The sequence below is a fragment of the Narcine bancroftii genome, chromosome 7 (genome assembly GCF_036971445.1).
Source record: "Narcine bancroftii isolate sNarBan1 chromosome 7, sNarBan1.hap1, whole genome shotgun sequence".
Classification (NCBI taxonomy): Eukaryota; Metazoa; Chordata; class Chondrichthyes; order Torpediniformes; family Narcinidae; genus Narcine; species Narcine bancroftii.
Window position 1 is genome coordinate 175,868,841 of NC_091475.1, and position 16,641 is coordinate 175,885,481.

Here is a 16,641-nt window from a genome sequence, read left to right on the forward strand (position 1 = left end):
TTCACAAAACTAAATTCATCTCATTAAAAACCACACTTCAACCTTTTACCATTGACAAACTTGAAAACATGCATTCAAAAAAAAGCTTTCCTCTGTCTCCTTTCCTCCAGCCCCCACCCCCTTCCCTCTCCATTCAGAGATCTCTGGTTTTCATTAAAGTCCCTCCCCTGTCTCTCTTTCCCTATCCCTCTGCTTTCCTCTAGCTCCCTACCCCCTTCTCTCTCCATTCAGAGAGCTTCGCCCCATCACTTCCCAGCATTTTTCTTTTGTGCTGTATTATGCCCCCCCCCCACCCCCACCACTACCTAAATGCTTTTTTGAAGGACTCGGGGCCAAAATGTTGGTTACTCATCTTCGCTGTATAAAGAACGCTGCATGACCTGCTATGTTTCTCCAGCACTTTAATGGATTGAAATAAAAAAAATGTTTTTATGAAATATTTTGTATTTTAATGAATAATAAAAAAACAATTTTATTTTAACATTTTAATGAAAACTAATTAAATTAGGTACAATACAAAATATGTTGAAGACACTGAAATTACTTTACAAATCACATTATATATACAAATGCATGTATAAATTCTATAGTATTCCACAGACACATATGTAACTCAAACTTCCTGCAGACATATTTTTTCATTACTTAGAATCAAAAAAGAAAGTTTCAAAGTTTAAATCCAGGTCTGACACCAAGGCATCAACAAGGTCATCCATGGAAGGTTTCTTTTGAAGCATGCCTGCAAATAAAAGCTTGTAATTACAAATTTACTCCACCATTGTTAACTAAGCCTATTAAAATAATCTCCAATGTAAATCATTTCCTTTGAAGATTGGCTCTAGCTGTAGTCTGTTCTATTTCTCAAATGCAATTTCACTCCTGATTAATCACCTCTTTTGTTTGCTTTAAGCTTTTGTCCTTTTTGGCTCAACTTGCTTGCTTCTTCTGACATTATTGTGATCTGATTAAGTGGAATAAAGAAAGACCACCATGGTATTTTACAAATGAGAATAATGGAGCCTATTTTTAAGAATAAGAAGGTTTTTTTGATAATCAAAAGTGTTTTTGCTATAATAACTCACACGGATCCTTTCTACTATATTTCAGATAGAAAATGCAGAAAACTGTAAATTGAAACACACCAATTATTAAACCTCATTCTATTAAAGATCTTGTTTCACATATGTTGGAAAGGAAAAGTAAACAACCTTCTCCAAACGTATCTAGTTTGTTCATACCACTGAAATGTCAATATAGTTCAGTCATTCTCGTAGCCATTATCTTACTCCATACAACTTGGAGTGAATGAGCAAATGAGCAGAAATATCCATGGCAGATTTATCACATACTAAGGAAAAAGTTTCATATTGTGCTATCAATATCCACTTTATACAAACCATTATAGATAGCAACCAATTAGAAGGTCAAATATGTTATCAGGAGATAAATCTATCATTGCTTATTCAAAAAGCTTTCAGAGAATTTACATTTATGATATGAAACCTTCACTTACCAAAATGTTTGCAGCAGTGCCGATTAACATGCTCGTATTATACAAACAGTAAAAATTAATTATATCTCACACCCTTAGCATGATAAACAAAAAAAATTTAATTACAAAGATTTACTTTTTAAGAGTTTCAATCAATCAAAATATCTGTAATAATGATTTTAAAAATTGTAAACGTGACAACAAAGGATGCGCTTAGGACTGTGCCCCAAATATCAGTATTTGTCTTCACTGGTTTGATATTTATAAGAATAGAATGATCAGTTCTCATCCCAGAACCCTAGGAAATGGGTCAGTTTAATATCAGCATCACTTTGTTGTGAGCTTTTACCGTCTAATTTTCAAGATTGTATAAACCACAGAGTCCTTGCAGGTGACATATTGGAGTGTCTCCAGACCACAGATGTAAATATGCAGGTGTGGAAAGACAGTGAACTGGTAAGGTTCTGACAGCCTCATACATCTTATTTCTGACAGCACAGTACATAACACACAAGGGTCCCACTGTACATAGCAACCATATTAGATTTAAAGCAATGAGCTCTCTGAGTATTAGACAATGTACTTTATAAGGATTCTCGTCTCCTAGACAATGTGGCACTGAGTTACAAAGGTAGCAGACTCCCGCATAATACATCATGTTTATTGCTTCTTCACAGGAGGTGAGTGAGATTCTTTCCAAAGCTTGAGAGCATTCCGCAATGTTTAACTATATTGCTCCCAAACTAACCACACTGTCCATCTTCTACAAAGGGAAAGTATTCATTTACTTGCTGAAGAGCAAAATTTACAATGCTGGTAACAATCTGCTGCAACCAGAAGAAAAAGTCACATACATAGTGAAATTCATAACAGAATTTAAACACAAATACAGTTTGTAAAAACTTAAACAAATTGCACAAAACTGTGACGACCCAATTATTTTGAGGTGGTAAGCAAAGTTTTTAACTTAGTTGAAAGATTTTCAAGATATATGTGACCAGGTTTAAGTAATGGTTACAAGGTTTAAATAGTGGGAGATTGAAAATGAAAATTAAATTTAATATACCTTTTAGACCTGGAAGCTGGGAAGTTAAAGTCAATGCTTTCTAAAACAATAAACAAGTTTTGGATACATCATTACCACTAAATGTTACTTCGCAATATTAAATAGAGAAACAAAATCTGCTGCAGTTTTAAATCGTGGAAGGAACTCCATGGGATCAGACAGCATTTTTGTGCTTGAGGTAGATTTTCAATTCTATTAGTCTGTCCCTAGTTTTTAAACAGCATGAATTGGGCAGGATAAAGACTGAGCAGTTTGAAATGGGTTTTTCAACAGTTTCACACTTGGGGAGGAGAAGTCAAGTTCTGGAAAATGGCTTGGGCGACATCTCCATGAAAGCACAAATCTGCAGAGAAATGCGTACAATTTGTATCCAATATAGCCCTCATTGTGAGCGTGTGGCTTCATTAAACTCTTTGGGCACTGTGATTCACAGTGTTGAGATACATACTGAGATTCTACATGCCCTTGATGCCCTCAGAAGGATTGGTGGGGAATAAATTGCCTTTGACCAATAGTCAGGGGGCTCAAAAAATGATCCTCAAGGACCTATAAGAGAATCAGACAATGGATTCCCTCAGATGATTCTCCGAGTAAACTGCCCAAAACCCAAGTGCCAAACTGCCACAGAATTAGAATTTTTAAAAAAGCACCAAGACCTTGATTGGTTGGTTATGAGCAGAGCCTTTAATCAGATTCTGCATGCACACCCAAGTCTCACTGTCACTACAGCTTCCTTTTTTTTTAAAATTTTTTATTTTTCACACCATAAATCACAATAGCCATGATATACACTTTTTCTTTTCCACACATTTACAGTGACTTTTTCTCCCTCCCCCCTCCCTCCTCCCAAGCCACCCCCCCACCCCCCCCCTCTCATCCATTTTAGGTATACAATCTAGGTTGCATTAATTCAGTTAGACAATGTTGTCATTCAACAAAAATACACCAGAAATTCTACTGAGTCCATTCTTTTCTTTTCTTCTCCTTCCATCAACTTAGGTAATGTTTGTTCCCGGTAGGTTTTCGCTATTGTATTTAATGTAAGGCTCCCATACTTGTTCGAATATTTAAATATTATTTCTTAAACTATATGTTATTTTTTCTAATGGAATACATTTATTCATTTCTATATACCATTGTTGTATTTTCAAATTATCTTCCATTTTCCAGGTTGACATAATACATTTTTTTGCTACGGCTAGGGCTATCTTGACAAATCTTTTTTGTGCATCTTCCAAGTCAATTCCAAATTCTTTATTTTTTATGTTACTTAGGAGAAAGATCTCTGGATTCTTTGGTATATTGTTTTCTGTTATTTTATTTAATATCTGATTGAGATCATCCCAAAATTTTTCTACTCTCTCACATGTCCAGATTGCATGAATTGTTGTTCCCCTTTCTTTTTTACATCGAAAACATCTATCAGATACTGTTGGGTCCCATTTATTTAACTTTTGCGGTGTAATGTATAGTCTGTGTAACCAATTATATTGTATCATACGCAGCCTCGTATTTATTGTATTTCTCATCGTTCCAGAGCATAACTTCTCCCATGTTTCCTTTTTTATCTTTATATTTAAATCTTGTTCCCATTTTTGTTTAGTTTTACCATTTGTTTCCTCATTCTCCTTTTCTTGCAGTTTAATATACATATTTTTTATAAATCTTTTGATTAACATTGTATCTGTAATCACATATTCAAGGTTACTTCCCTCTGGTAAACTCAAGTTGCTTCCTAATTTATCTTTCAAGTAGGATCTCAGTTGGTAATATGCCAGCGCTGTATCTCCAGTTATATTGTACTTATCTCTCATTTGTTCAAAGGATAAGAATCTACTTCCTGAAAAACAATTTTCTATTCTTTTAATCCCTTTTTTTTCCCATTTTCTAAAGGCAAGGTTGTCTATTGTAAAAGGGAGTAGCTTATTTTGCGTCAATATTAGTTTTGGTATTTGGTAATTTATTTTATTTCTTTCTACATGAATCTTCTTCCATATATTGAGGAGATGGTGTAATACTGGAGAAGTTCTATGTTGTACCAATTTTTCGTCCCATTTATATAATATGTGTTCAGGTATCTTTTCCCCTATTTTATCTAATTCTAGTCTCGTCCAGTCTGGTTTTTCCCTTGTTTGATAAAAATCTGATAGGTACCTTAATTGTGCGGCTCTATAATAATTTTTGAAGTTTGGCAATTGTAAGCCTCTTTGTTTATACCATTCTGTTAATTTATCTAGTGCTATCCTCGGTTTCCCCCCTCTCCATAAAAATCTCCTTATTATTTTCTTTAACTCTTTGAAGAATTTTTCTGTCAGTTGTATTGGCAATGCCTGAAATAAGTATAGTATCCTTGGAAAAATGTTCATTTTAATACAGTTTATCCTTCCTATCAGTGTTAGTGGTAGCTCTTTCCAATGCTCTAAATCGTCCTGTAATTTTTTCATTAGTGGATTGTAATTGAGTTTATATAATTGGCCTAGATTTTTGTTTATTTGCACACCTAGGTATCTTATTGCCTGCGTTTGCCATCTGAATGGGGATTCCTCCTTAAATTTTGAGAAATCCGCGTTATTCATAGGCATTGCTTCACTTTTATTTACGTTTATCTTGTATCCCGACACTTCTCCATATTCCTTCAATTTCTTATATAGTTCTTTTATTGATAGTTCTGGTTCTGTTAAGTACACTATCACATCATCCGCAAACAGACTGATTTTATATTCCCTGTCTTTTATTTTTATTCCTTTTATATTATTATCTCTTCTTATCGATTCTGCTAGTGGTTCTATAGCTAGCGCAAACAATAATGGTGATAGTGGGCATCCCTGCCGCGTTGACCTGCTTAAGTTAAATTGCTTTGATACATGTCCATTTACTGTCACTTTCGCTAACGGTCCCTTATATAATGCTTTAATCCAATTAATATACTTCTCCGGTAAACTGAATTTTTGCAATACTTTGAACAAGTAATTCCATTCTACTCTGTCGAAGGCCTTCTCTGCGTCTAAAGCAACTGCTACTGCCGGTGCTTTATTTCCTTCTACTGCATGAATTAAGTTAATAAATTTACAAATATTGTCTGTTGTGCGTCTTTTTTTGATAAATCCAGTTTGGTCTAAATTTACCATTTTCGGTACCTGTTCTGCTAATCTGTTCGCTAATAGTTTAGCTATTATCTTATAATCTGTGTTTAGCAGAGATATTGGTCTATATGACGCTGGTGAGAGTGGATCTTTCCCTTGTTTTAGTATCACTGTAATTATTGCTGTTTTACATGAATCTGGTAAGTTTTGTGTCTCATCAATCTGGTTGATTACATCCAGGAGGGGCGGTATTATTAGGTCTTTAAATGTTTTGTAGAATTCTATTGGGAGTCCATCCTCTCCTGGTGTCTTATTATTTGGTAAATTTTTTATTATCTCTTGTATTTCTACTGTTCCAAATGGTTCTGTTAATTTATTTTGTTCCTCTATTTGTAGTTTTGGTAGTTCAATTTTAGTCAAAAATTCATCTATTTTCCCTTCTTTCCCTTCGTTTTCGGTTCGGTATAATTGTTCATAGAATTCTCTGAAGTTTTCCTTAATTTCTTTTGGATTATATGTAATTTGTTTGTCTTTTTTCCTTGTTGCCAATACCATTTTCTTAGTTTGCTCTGTCTTAAGCTGCCATGCTAAGATTTTGTGTGTTTTTTCACCTAGTTCATAATATTTCTGTTTTGTCTTCATTATATTCTTCTCCACCTTATATGTTTGTAATGTTTCATATTTTATTTTTTTATCCGCCAATTCTCTTCTTTTGGTTGTATCTTCCTTTATTGCTAATTTTTTTTCTATGTTTATTATTTCCCTTTCCAACTGCTCTGTTTCCTGGTTATAGTCCTTCTTCATCTTGGTTGCATAACTTATTATTTGCCCTCTAATGAATGCTTTCATTGCGTCCCATAGTATAAACTTATCTTCCACTGATTCCGTATTTACTTCAAAGTACATTTTTAATTGTTTTTCAATAAATTCTCTAAAATCCTGTCTTTTAAGTAGCATGGGGTTTAATCTCCATCTATACATTCTTGGAGGGATGTCCTCTAGCTCCATTGCCAATAACAGGGGTGAGTGGTCCGATAATAGTCTAGCTTTATATTCCGTTTTCCTAACTCTCCCTTGAATGTGGGCTGATAACAGGAATAGGTCTATCCTTGAGTATGTTTTATGTCTAGTCGAGTAGTATGAGTATTCCTTTTCTTTTGGGTTTTGTTTCCTCCATATGTCCACAAGTTTCATTTCTTGCATTGATTTAATTATAAATTTGGTTACTTTGTTCTTCCTGTTAATTTTTTTCCCCGTTTTATCCATATTTGGATCCAAATTCAGATTGAAATCCCCTCCTATTAGTATGTTCCCTTGCGTATTAGCTACCTTCAAAAAGATATCTTGCATAAACTTTTGATCTTCTTCGTTAGGTGAATATATATTAAGTAGATTCCAAAGCTCTGAATATATCTGACATTTTATCATAACATATCTCCCTGCTGGATCTATTATTTCCTCTTCTATTTTAAATGGCACATTTTTGCTAATTAATATAGCCACTCCTCTTGCTTTTGAATTATACGATGCTGCTGTTACATGTCCTACCCAATCTCTCTTTAATTTCTTGTGCTCCAATTCAGTTAAGTGTGTTTCTTGGACAAATGCTATATCTATTTTTTCCTTTTTCAGTAAATTTAGTAGTTTCTTCCTTTTAATTTGGTTATGTATTCCATTAATATTTAGAGTCATATAGTTCAGCGTAGCCATTTTATATTTTGTTTATCTTCTCTTTCCGTTTTTCCATCATTACCTTTCCTCCTTTTCCATTTCTGTTTTCTTATTTTCAACTCTTTACCAGACAACATTCCTACAACATCCAACATTTTCCTTATTCTCCTATTTCTATCTTCTTTATCCCCAGTCTCCCCTTCCCCTCCTGAGTTGCCCTTTATCCCTTGTCGGACAACCACATCTCCCCTCTCCATTTGGATTTGCGAATCCACTCGCAAGCGTCAACTGATTTTGCAGTGACCGCTCTTTTCCCCCACCCAGCCCCCCCAGAAAAGATTTCGCTTTTTATATGTCACAAAGGTCACTCTTTTAATTCCCTCCTTATTCTCTCTATTCCATTACCTTCTCTTATTAATTCTTGTCTATACTCTCTATGTTTTCCTCTAATTACAGATACTTTCACATATGCCCATTGTCTCTATTCACTCTTATACCTCTTTACCCGCATACATATCAATCGTGGTCATTTTTACCCTCCTTACCCTTCTTCATCCCTCAGTCTATTTTTGTCTTTACCCACATACATATCAATCGTGATAATTTTTGCTCTCATTACCCGTCTTCATCCCTCAGTCTATTTTTGTAATTGTTCTGCAAATTTTCGTGCTTCTTCTGGATCCGAGAATAGTCTGTTTTGTTGTCCTGGAATAAATATTTTCAATACCGCAGGATGCTTCAGTGTAAATTTATATCCTTTCTTCCATAAAATCGCTTTTGCTGTATTGAACTCTTTTCTCTTCTTTAGGAGTTCAAAGCTTATATCTGGATAAATGAAGATTTTTTGCCCTTTATACTCCAGTGGTTTGTTGCCCTCTCTTACTTTTTCCATTGTCTTCTCCAGTACCTTTTCTCTTGTAGTATATCTTAGGAATTTTACTACAATAGATCTTGGTTTTTGTTGTGGTTGTGGTTTAGGGGCCAATGCTCTATGTGCCCTTTCTATTTCCATTTCTTGCTGTAGTTCTGGACATCCTAGGGCCTTAGGGATCCATTCTTTTATAAACTCCCTCATATTCTTGCCTTCTTCATCTTCCTTAAGGCCCACTATCTTTATGTTATTTCTTCTGTTATAATTTTCCATTATATCTATTTTTTGGGCTAGTAATTCTTGTGTCTCTTTAGTTTTTTTATTAGATTCCTCCAATTTCTTTTTTAAGTCTTCTACCTCCATTTCTGCTGCTATTGCCCGCTCTTCCATCTTGTCCATTTTTTTCCCCATTTCTGTTAAGGTCATATCCATTTTATTTATTTTCTCTTCTGTGTTGTTTATTCTTCTTCTTAAATCATTGAATTCCTGTGTTTGCCATTCTTTAAATGACTCCATGTATCCTCTAACAAGAGCAAGTATATCCTTTACCTTGCCTTTCCCTTTATCTATTTCACTGTACTCTTCCTCTTCTTCTTCCTCTGGGTTGACCATCTGTTGTTTCTTTGCTGCCCTTTCCTCCTCTTCTTTCTTGTTTCCATTGTCTTCTGTGGTCTCTTCTTGCTGCAGGTGTTCTGCAGCTGTCGTTGCCGGCTGTGGAGATCGACTCCCCAGCTGGTCCCCCCTCCCGTCGGTGTGTTTTTTTTCATGCGCGGTTGCGCACTTTTACTCGGCTCTGTGAGCCATTGTTGTAGTTCTTTTTCTACCGACCTGAGGTAGTGGGCTCCTCTCTCCACAGCGGGCCTCTTCGGACAGGTAAGGCCTTCACCTTTTTCCTCCGTTGTCTTCTCTTCCTCTCTTCTTTCCGTTGATTTTGATTTTTCTCCTTTTGTCTCCATCTTCTTTCCACCTTTATACTCACTTTTCTTTAACTTGTATTTCTGTGCCTTTGTATTTTCTCTTGTTTTTCCCGACTTTTCTGGAGAGGGCTGGAGTTCACCGTCCGGCCACTACTCCATCACGTGACTCCCCCCACTACAGCTTCCTTGAGGTGGGTGCAATGGGGCAAGACTGTTGCCCAACCACTTCTGGAATGTGTGCTTGCCAAGGAACAGAGTAGCAGTGGATTTTGTCATACTGTTCGTACCAAGCTGCTTAATGACAGGATCTCCATTTCATGGGCTTAATGACAGGATCTCCATTTCATGGGCTAATATAATGGTGCACACAGAGATCAAAAGTAGGTGCTGCTAAAAGGTTACAAAAGTCATCCTTTGATTTGCCCAAACATTGCTGATCTTCCAGGGCACGTAGTTGCCTACAACTGAATGTTGCTGACTGGTCCAGTTCTACACAATGATGGGGTGCTGGTCAGTGGGACTAGGAGGGTGGGGATTTGTTACGGCATGGACTAGTAGGGCTGAACTGGCCTGTTCTGTGCTGTAAGTGGTTATAGGGTTATATGGAAGTGGTGTACAAAAAGCACTATAGAGAAGACCAGATTTAAAGCTTTCCTGTCTTTGCATATTGAGAGGCTGGTACTTCTTAAAAAAACCTCTGTCTGTTTGCTCAGGAAGTTATGTGAAGGAAAACTAATGTCATGCTGATATAATGTAAATGAAATGTTACGCCTTGCACTGAGAATGGCAACATATGAATGTAATGTATTTTATATTTGTAAAGGTTGTTCTATTTCTGAAATTTAAACAATCTTAGACAGCAGGATTTCTGGTCCTCTTGGTTCCACTACGGAATTCACTTTAAACTCCAGCAGCCTTACTGATTTTCAAAAGCTTTAGCAGTTCCATGCTGAGGACCAGGTTAAAATGTCATTGGGATCCCATGAATGTCATGACCCCCATTTACATTTACTAATGAGGCTACCTTAGTGCTATTCTAACCTCCTCTGTTGGTCACGAGGAAGTTGGCAACTGCCAGGCAGGATCAGGAGCGCAGAGCTTGCTCTGTTTTGACTTCCCTGCACCATTGTTACCAGTCAATCAGAATCAACATTCCCAGTTCTTGCTCAGAGAAGCACTTAAAATTACAAAAAAGCCTCCATACATGGGATGCATTATTCTAAGTATGCTGCATTGACATTGCAAAGGAGAACGGTGAGATTAAGTCACTTCTGGTATGCAGCATTTGACTTCGAGAGTGACTAAGTTATCAAAAACGACACAAGTAATTAAAACTTGCTCTTAAAAAGAGAATATATTTAAAAATCTTTACACTGCTCTTGAAAAGTATAAAAAATTAAATTACAAAAGCAATGATTCACAAATACAAAAACATAATAATATAAATCAGAAAAAAAAAATCCTAAACCCAAACAGCCAATAAGTCAACCTGATTTCGAAACTGTCTGAAATATGCATTTTCAGATTGGGTTTAATGACTGTATTAGCCAAGGTTGAAGTATTCACCAGAGTGAGAACTCTTTTGTAGGTTAATGGAAAGAATGGGGAGAAAACAGAAAAGAAAGTTCATGTTGGATAAATATAAATGCTGGATGTGCAGGTTTGAAATATTCTTGTAACATTTAGCTTTCAGTGCTAAACTGATACTCAAATCGCATTTGCCTAAGTGCTCCCTTTACAGAGTAAGATGCCATTTGTTACAAACAATATGTTGAAGTTATTGATTAAGCTTTCCTGCATGTTTCTCTATAGCCTTTCTTTTCTAGTGGTTGGTTATTTGTGCCTTGATCTCTCTCAAAAGAAAGAAGAATATAATACCCACAGTGGTACTTCTTTTTAAAACATCAAAATGATTAAAATGGGCAGAATGACTGCAACCAAACTAAACATTATTACTAACAGGTTCATGTCAGTCTATTGTTTTGCAATATAGCCATAGGATGCAGACTGGTTAAAGGATGGAGACTGATTAATAAGCTGTTGGCTTTATGATAATCACAAATATTGGGCATAATTAACCAACGAATAATATGAAGCTAAAACCCTTTGATGAAAATAATGTGGACTGCTCCAGACATTTTTGAAGAGCACTTGTGCATCAAGTAGCAAGGAAATGACTATCTTCACAAAGAAGCTCCGTATCAGAGGGGAAAGTATTGCAGAACTCATTTCATCAACCCTCAAATATTTTCACTTGAACACAAGACTCTGTGATAACAATGTCATTTCAGAGAAGAAAGAAGAAATTACACTGTGAAAATTATGTTATAAACAAAGAAAAATAACTTGAATCCAAAGGTCATTTAATATAGATGACGAGGCAAAAACTAGTGCCTGGATTTCACTCACTTAACACTAACACTACGTTTATTTTGCCAGGCAAGAAAACTGCTCTCCGAGAAGTAGGAAATTAAATCTTAGGAAATTTAAGAAATGCATCAAATTAAAGTCTGCAAAACTGTGGGACACAAGTCTTTACCAATTTAAAAATCATCTATCTGGATGTGACAGGCACAAAAAGTGAAAGTAAACTCAAAGTTCAGGAATGAATTAGGAGGCAAGTGACCAGCCACCCGTTGCCCTGGCATTGTTTGAAATAAAGCCACTGCTGTAGAAACCAAGGACACCACTCTGTCATGCTCCCCATCATCTGCAAACACTGCTTCCATGTCTAAGCTGACAACAACTTGCTCAGCTGCACTATTCTATTACGTGAATCCTTCCACTGTCTATAAATTGTCAGCCCTTGACCGACATAAAACAGAAACCTCTTCCAATCGGTATTAGGGAAACTAAAGGAATCATCCCCCTCAGTGCAATTGTTGAATTTTAAAGTTATGTCTGTCAAATCAAATTCATTCACCTCCATCCCAATGTTTTCTGATCTAAATCGAGTCGACTCTTGCTTAAGCACTAGCTCAATTTTTATCCTTGCATTCATCCTTCCACTCTGTTATGACTAACTGCTTCCATGCCTACAATCAGTACTCCTCTAATCCTGGCCTCCTTAAGTCCCCCAAAATGGATACTGTGCTTTTGGAAGCCATGGTCCTAAGTGCAGATTGTTTTCTCTAATTTATTTTATTTTTTCCTTCAAGACAAGGCAATGATGCTGGCTCAAACCACCAAATTTCATGATTTGTTCACGACGGTAAATTTTGATTCCCTAAGCCTACCTCCTTGGCCAAAACTTTGGTCATATTCTCTCTTGAATAACAGTTTCTTGACATTGCAACTTCTTGTTTTACCAGTCATTTTAAGCAGATTTATTTTGGGGAAAAAGGGACCTTATGGATGCAAATTCAAAGTGCATTTCACCATTAGTCCACCTCTTTCATACAGAGGGAATTAATAATTCACGGGAAATTTACTAAAATGCAATTTTACAATAAAGTCATAAAAAGAAAAAAGAAAGAAAACATTAGATAAATGACATTAACTTACTGAATCAATTTACTTAGTCTGCACATGAAATTAGTTTTTCAACAGCACAATCCTTAACAGAAACTGAGGCCCTTTCTACGATTGTTTGAAACTAATGTCTCTTTCACCAAATTATCAAGAAATACTACAATCCCAAAATGAATATTCAATTTAAATTCCCACTTCCCCGATTAGAGAGCCACATTTGCCAGACATGGCAAATTACAGATGATATAAATTGAGAGGTTATCTAGCACAAATCTCTCTGCCTAATATCCAGTCAAGTCTTCAGATTTGCATTAATAGATCAAATAAATCAGACTATAAAATTAAGAGTTATGTGCTTGGTTTTCCAATATAATCTTCTTTTTCTTTAGCTTGGCTTCGCCGATGAAGATTTATGGAGGGGTAATGTCCACGTCAGCTGCAGGCTTGTTTGTGGCTGACAAGTCCAATGCGGGACAGGCAGACACGGTTGCAACGGTTGCAAGGGAAAATTGGTTGGTTGGGGTTGGGTTTTTCCTCCTTTGTCTTTTGTCAGTGAGGTGGGCTCAAAGGAGGTTGCTGCCCGCCAAACTGTGAGGCGCCAAGATGCACGGTTTGAGGCGTTATCAGCCCACTGGCGGTGGTCAATGTGGCAGGCACCAAGAGATTTCTTTAGGCAGTCCTTGTACCTCTTCTTTGGTGCACCTCTGTCACGGTGGCCAGTGGAGAGCTCGCCATATAACACGATCTTGGGAAGGCGATGGTCCTCCATTCTGGAGACGTGACCTACCCAGCGCAGTTGGATCCTCAGCAGCGTGGATTCGATGCTGTCGGCCTCTGCCATCTCGAGTACTTCGATGTTAGGGATGAAGTCGCTCCAATGAATGTTGAGGATGGAGCGGAGACAAGTCCGAGTCTCCGCTCCATCCTCAACATTCATTGGAGCGACTTCATCCCTAACATCGAATATAATCTAGTTCCCTTAAAAATCACCTTGTATAAATATCCTTTAAGATGCCAAAACAGTTCAAAGTTCAAATTTACCATCAGAATACATATGTGACATCACATACAACCCTGAGAATCTTCCTCCTGCAGGTCAGATAGAATTTATACTAATCAGTAACTTATGCTGTGCACAAGAAGAAAGATGTGTATACAAAAATGAAATGTAAACAAACTGTGCAATACAAAAAAAACCACTCAGAAATAAATAATGTGCAAAGTGAGAGTTCTTAAATGAGTCTCTGATTGAGTCTGTTGTTTAGGGGTCTGATGGTGGATAGGTAGCAACTGTTTCCAAACCCAGTATGAGTCTTGTGTGACAGATTATAGATGTTTTTTTGGGAGATAAATTGGGCAGGTTTTTTGGTGTAGGTCACATACAAACATTTCAAAACAGATCTCATTTAAAATACTGGAGCTCTGCTCAAGCTGGACAGGCTGGCTCCGAGAACCTTTGCAAAAACTTTGGAGAGTGCCCAAGGACTAATGGATTGTTGTTTTGGAAAGCAACAGATGAAAGAACTCGGAGGAGTAGTTTTGGAGTAGGCTCTCTGGGAGTGCTGCTTGCTGTTCTAAGAGGTTTTGCAAGCAGAAAGGGAGCGAAACAGGCTTTTCTCTGAGAGGGAGAGAGAGGGAGATCAGTTCGGCAGTTTTACAGTCAGCAGCAGCAGCTGGGACTGGAACAGGAGAAGCTGGCAAACTTGTGGAAAAACCCCGTTTTGAAGACGGGTTGTGAGTGCTTAGTTCAGCCTGGTCAAAGGCCTTATGGTTCATACAAGAAGAGAGGACTGGCTGCCTAATGTTTCACTTGAAATAAGAGAAACCAAAAGGAACTCTGTAGTGACCAGAAAGAAAGAGATTATTATCTGGAAAACACTGATGGGGCAAGGTTTTTCAGCAAGACACTGAAGTGGCCGATTAAAAGGGATCAGTTGTGGGTATCCAGCGAACAACAAATCTCTCTCTCTGAAAACCGACAAGAACCTTCCTGAGCGGTGACCATTAATCTTTCAACCACCAAAGCCTGGTGAACTTCCTAAATGTTAACTTCTGTGCACAGTCTAAGAACTGCCTGCAACCAGTAAACTTGGAGAAATGAGAAATGAGATTGGACTTTGAATCGAAGAACTTTTCTGAATTTACACACACTTTACACACACGTGCACTTAGAATTAGAAGGGGGTAAGGTAGGTTAGTTAAAAGTGATAAGTTAAAGTGTGATTTTGTTTTCATGTTTAAAGGTAATTAAAAGGAACTTTTGTTTAAATAACCATTTGTCTTGGTGAATATCTATTGCTGCTGGGTTTTGGGGTCCTCTGGGCTCGTAACACTTGTAGCACCTATACCTATTTGAAAAGCTCAAAATAAATAAGTTTACCAAAAATATGAAACACTGAATGAAATCCATTGAGGTTCTATCATTATAGAAGTTGAAGAAATGGTTAATCCATAATGTTAAAACTAGATTCAGAGTTAAATGAATCTCTATTTGTACATTTCAGAATAGAACCCTTCATGGATGTCAATCATCTACCAGTGCCATTACACAAGACCCAAAGTTTATAATATTGTGGTTTAGTACTTGTCTGCTTTTGAACTGAAAAGTTAAGCATTTGTAAACTTTTAGTGGAAGAACACAACTCTTTAACTACAACAAATAGTACATCTAAAACACATCAGGAAACCTTTTCAGATTATTGCAGGATTAGATAACAATTTAATCAATCCATAGATGAAACATTTTCCTCAATGTGTTTGTTTCCACCACACCCCTTTTCAGAATTTTTTCAATGAGTTTTTGCAGTAACTGATCCAACATGGCAATTATGTGAGTTGTAAAGACTTGGTTCACTTTAATACATCATAATGAACTTAATAGATCAGACCCAAAGCAGGAGGGACACACCTTTGCCTGGAGCCTCTGTGCAGCTAATTTCTCTTTGAAGTGTAGAATTCAGCATAATCAAGTGGTGAGCTATTTACATTTGCTGAAAACTCAACAAATCACTATTTACATGGGAACACAAATTTCATAAAAGGGATGAACTGCAAATGCACAGTACATGTTTACATTGGGCCTTGAAATTCCAGAAATAATGTAAAGCACATTTTCAACACCAGTATTTATTTTGATGTAAATGAAACCAAATGGAAGGAAAACACAGAAATGCTGGAAGAACTAGCAGATAAAGATACATAACCAAATCAAGAAAATCGATAGACACCATGATTGAAATAAACAGCCCGAAAAATCGGTGCTGTCCCCTCCTATCATCTCCTGCCTTTGCCATCCCTCTCCCCGCTACCCTTTTGTTCGGACTCCTGCTGGCATTCTCTCATACCACGTCAGTTATGTATCTTTAGGCTTCTTCAGGTGGATTCTCCGCTAAGAATGCGCCTGAAGAGGAGAAAGTGGCCCTTTGATTTGTCGTTCAGGTGGCAGCGCTAAAAGCGCAACGCTGGCCACCTGAAGGGACAGCTGCACCGGGATGTGCATCTGAGCGCATTCCGGCTCCTGTCCCTTGGGCTATCAAGTTAGGATGGCTGGCTGTCAGCTGGGACAGCCAGCACGGGCTATCAGCGCGGGGACGAATGTCCCCACACTGATCACTCTGCCCCCCCCTGCGGGGGAGAAGGGGGGCTGGGGCGTCCGGAGCTCGAGTCGGTTACCGGCATTGTTTCGGCCAGCCCCCTTCTCCCCCGCCAGCTGCTCCAACCCCCTTCTCCCCTGCCGGCCGCTCCAGCCCACTTCTCCACTGCCAGCTGCTCCAACCTCCTTCTCCCCCACTGGCCGCTCCAGCCCTGCAGTCCCCACGCTGACAGCCCAGCCCCCTTCTCCCCCACCGACCGCTCTAGCCCCGCAGTTCCTGCGCTGACAGCCCAGCCAGCTGCCCCTGCCCCAACGTCCTGCGCCGGGGAAGGGGCAGCTGGGAGAGGAGCTAACAGGCACTCTGTCATCCCAAATACTGCCGCTTTTAGGCTGCTGCATTCAGATGGATGGGGAGGCCACTGTGCTGTGGTGATTGTCCCTCTTGGATGAGGAGGGTTACAAAGTTCGCCTTGCAAGC

At 37.9% G+C, this 16,641-nt stretch overlaps 1 protein-coding gene across 2 annotated transcripts in view; it reads right to left on the reverse strand.

Annotated features, from left to right (window-relative positions):
* Positions 1-493: 493 nt before the first annotated feature.
* The window catches only part of LOC138739419 (mitochondrial intermediate peptidase-like), a 128,229-nt gene continuing 112,081 nt past the window's right edge, over positions 494-16,641 (reverse strand). The window contains exon 19 of one of the 2 annotated variants that reach the window (XM_069891409.1): positions 494-739. In XM_069891409.1, the coding sequence (XP_069747510.1) occupies positions 642-739 (98 nt within the window). In that variant the 3' untranslated portion in view covers positions 494-641. The remainder of the gene's footprint in view (positions 740-16,641) is intronic. The other variant, XR_011342228.1, reaches the window with a different exon arrangement.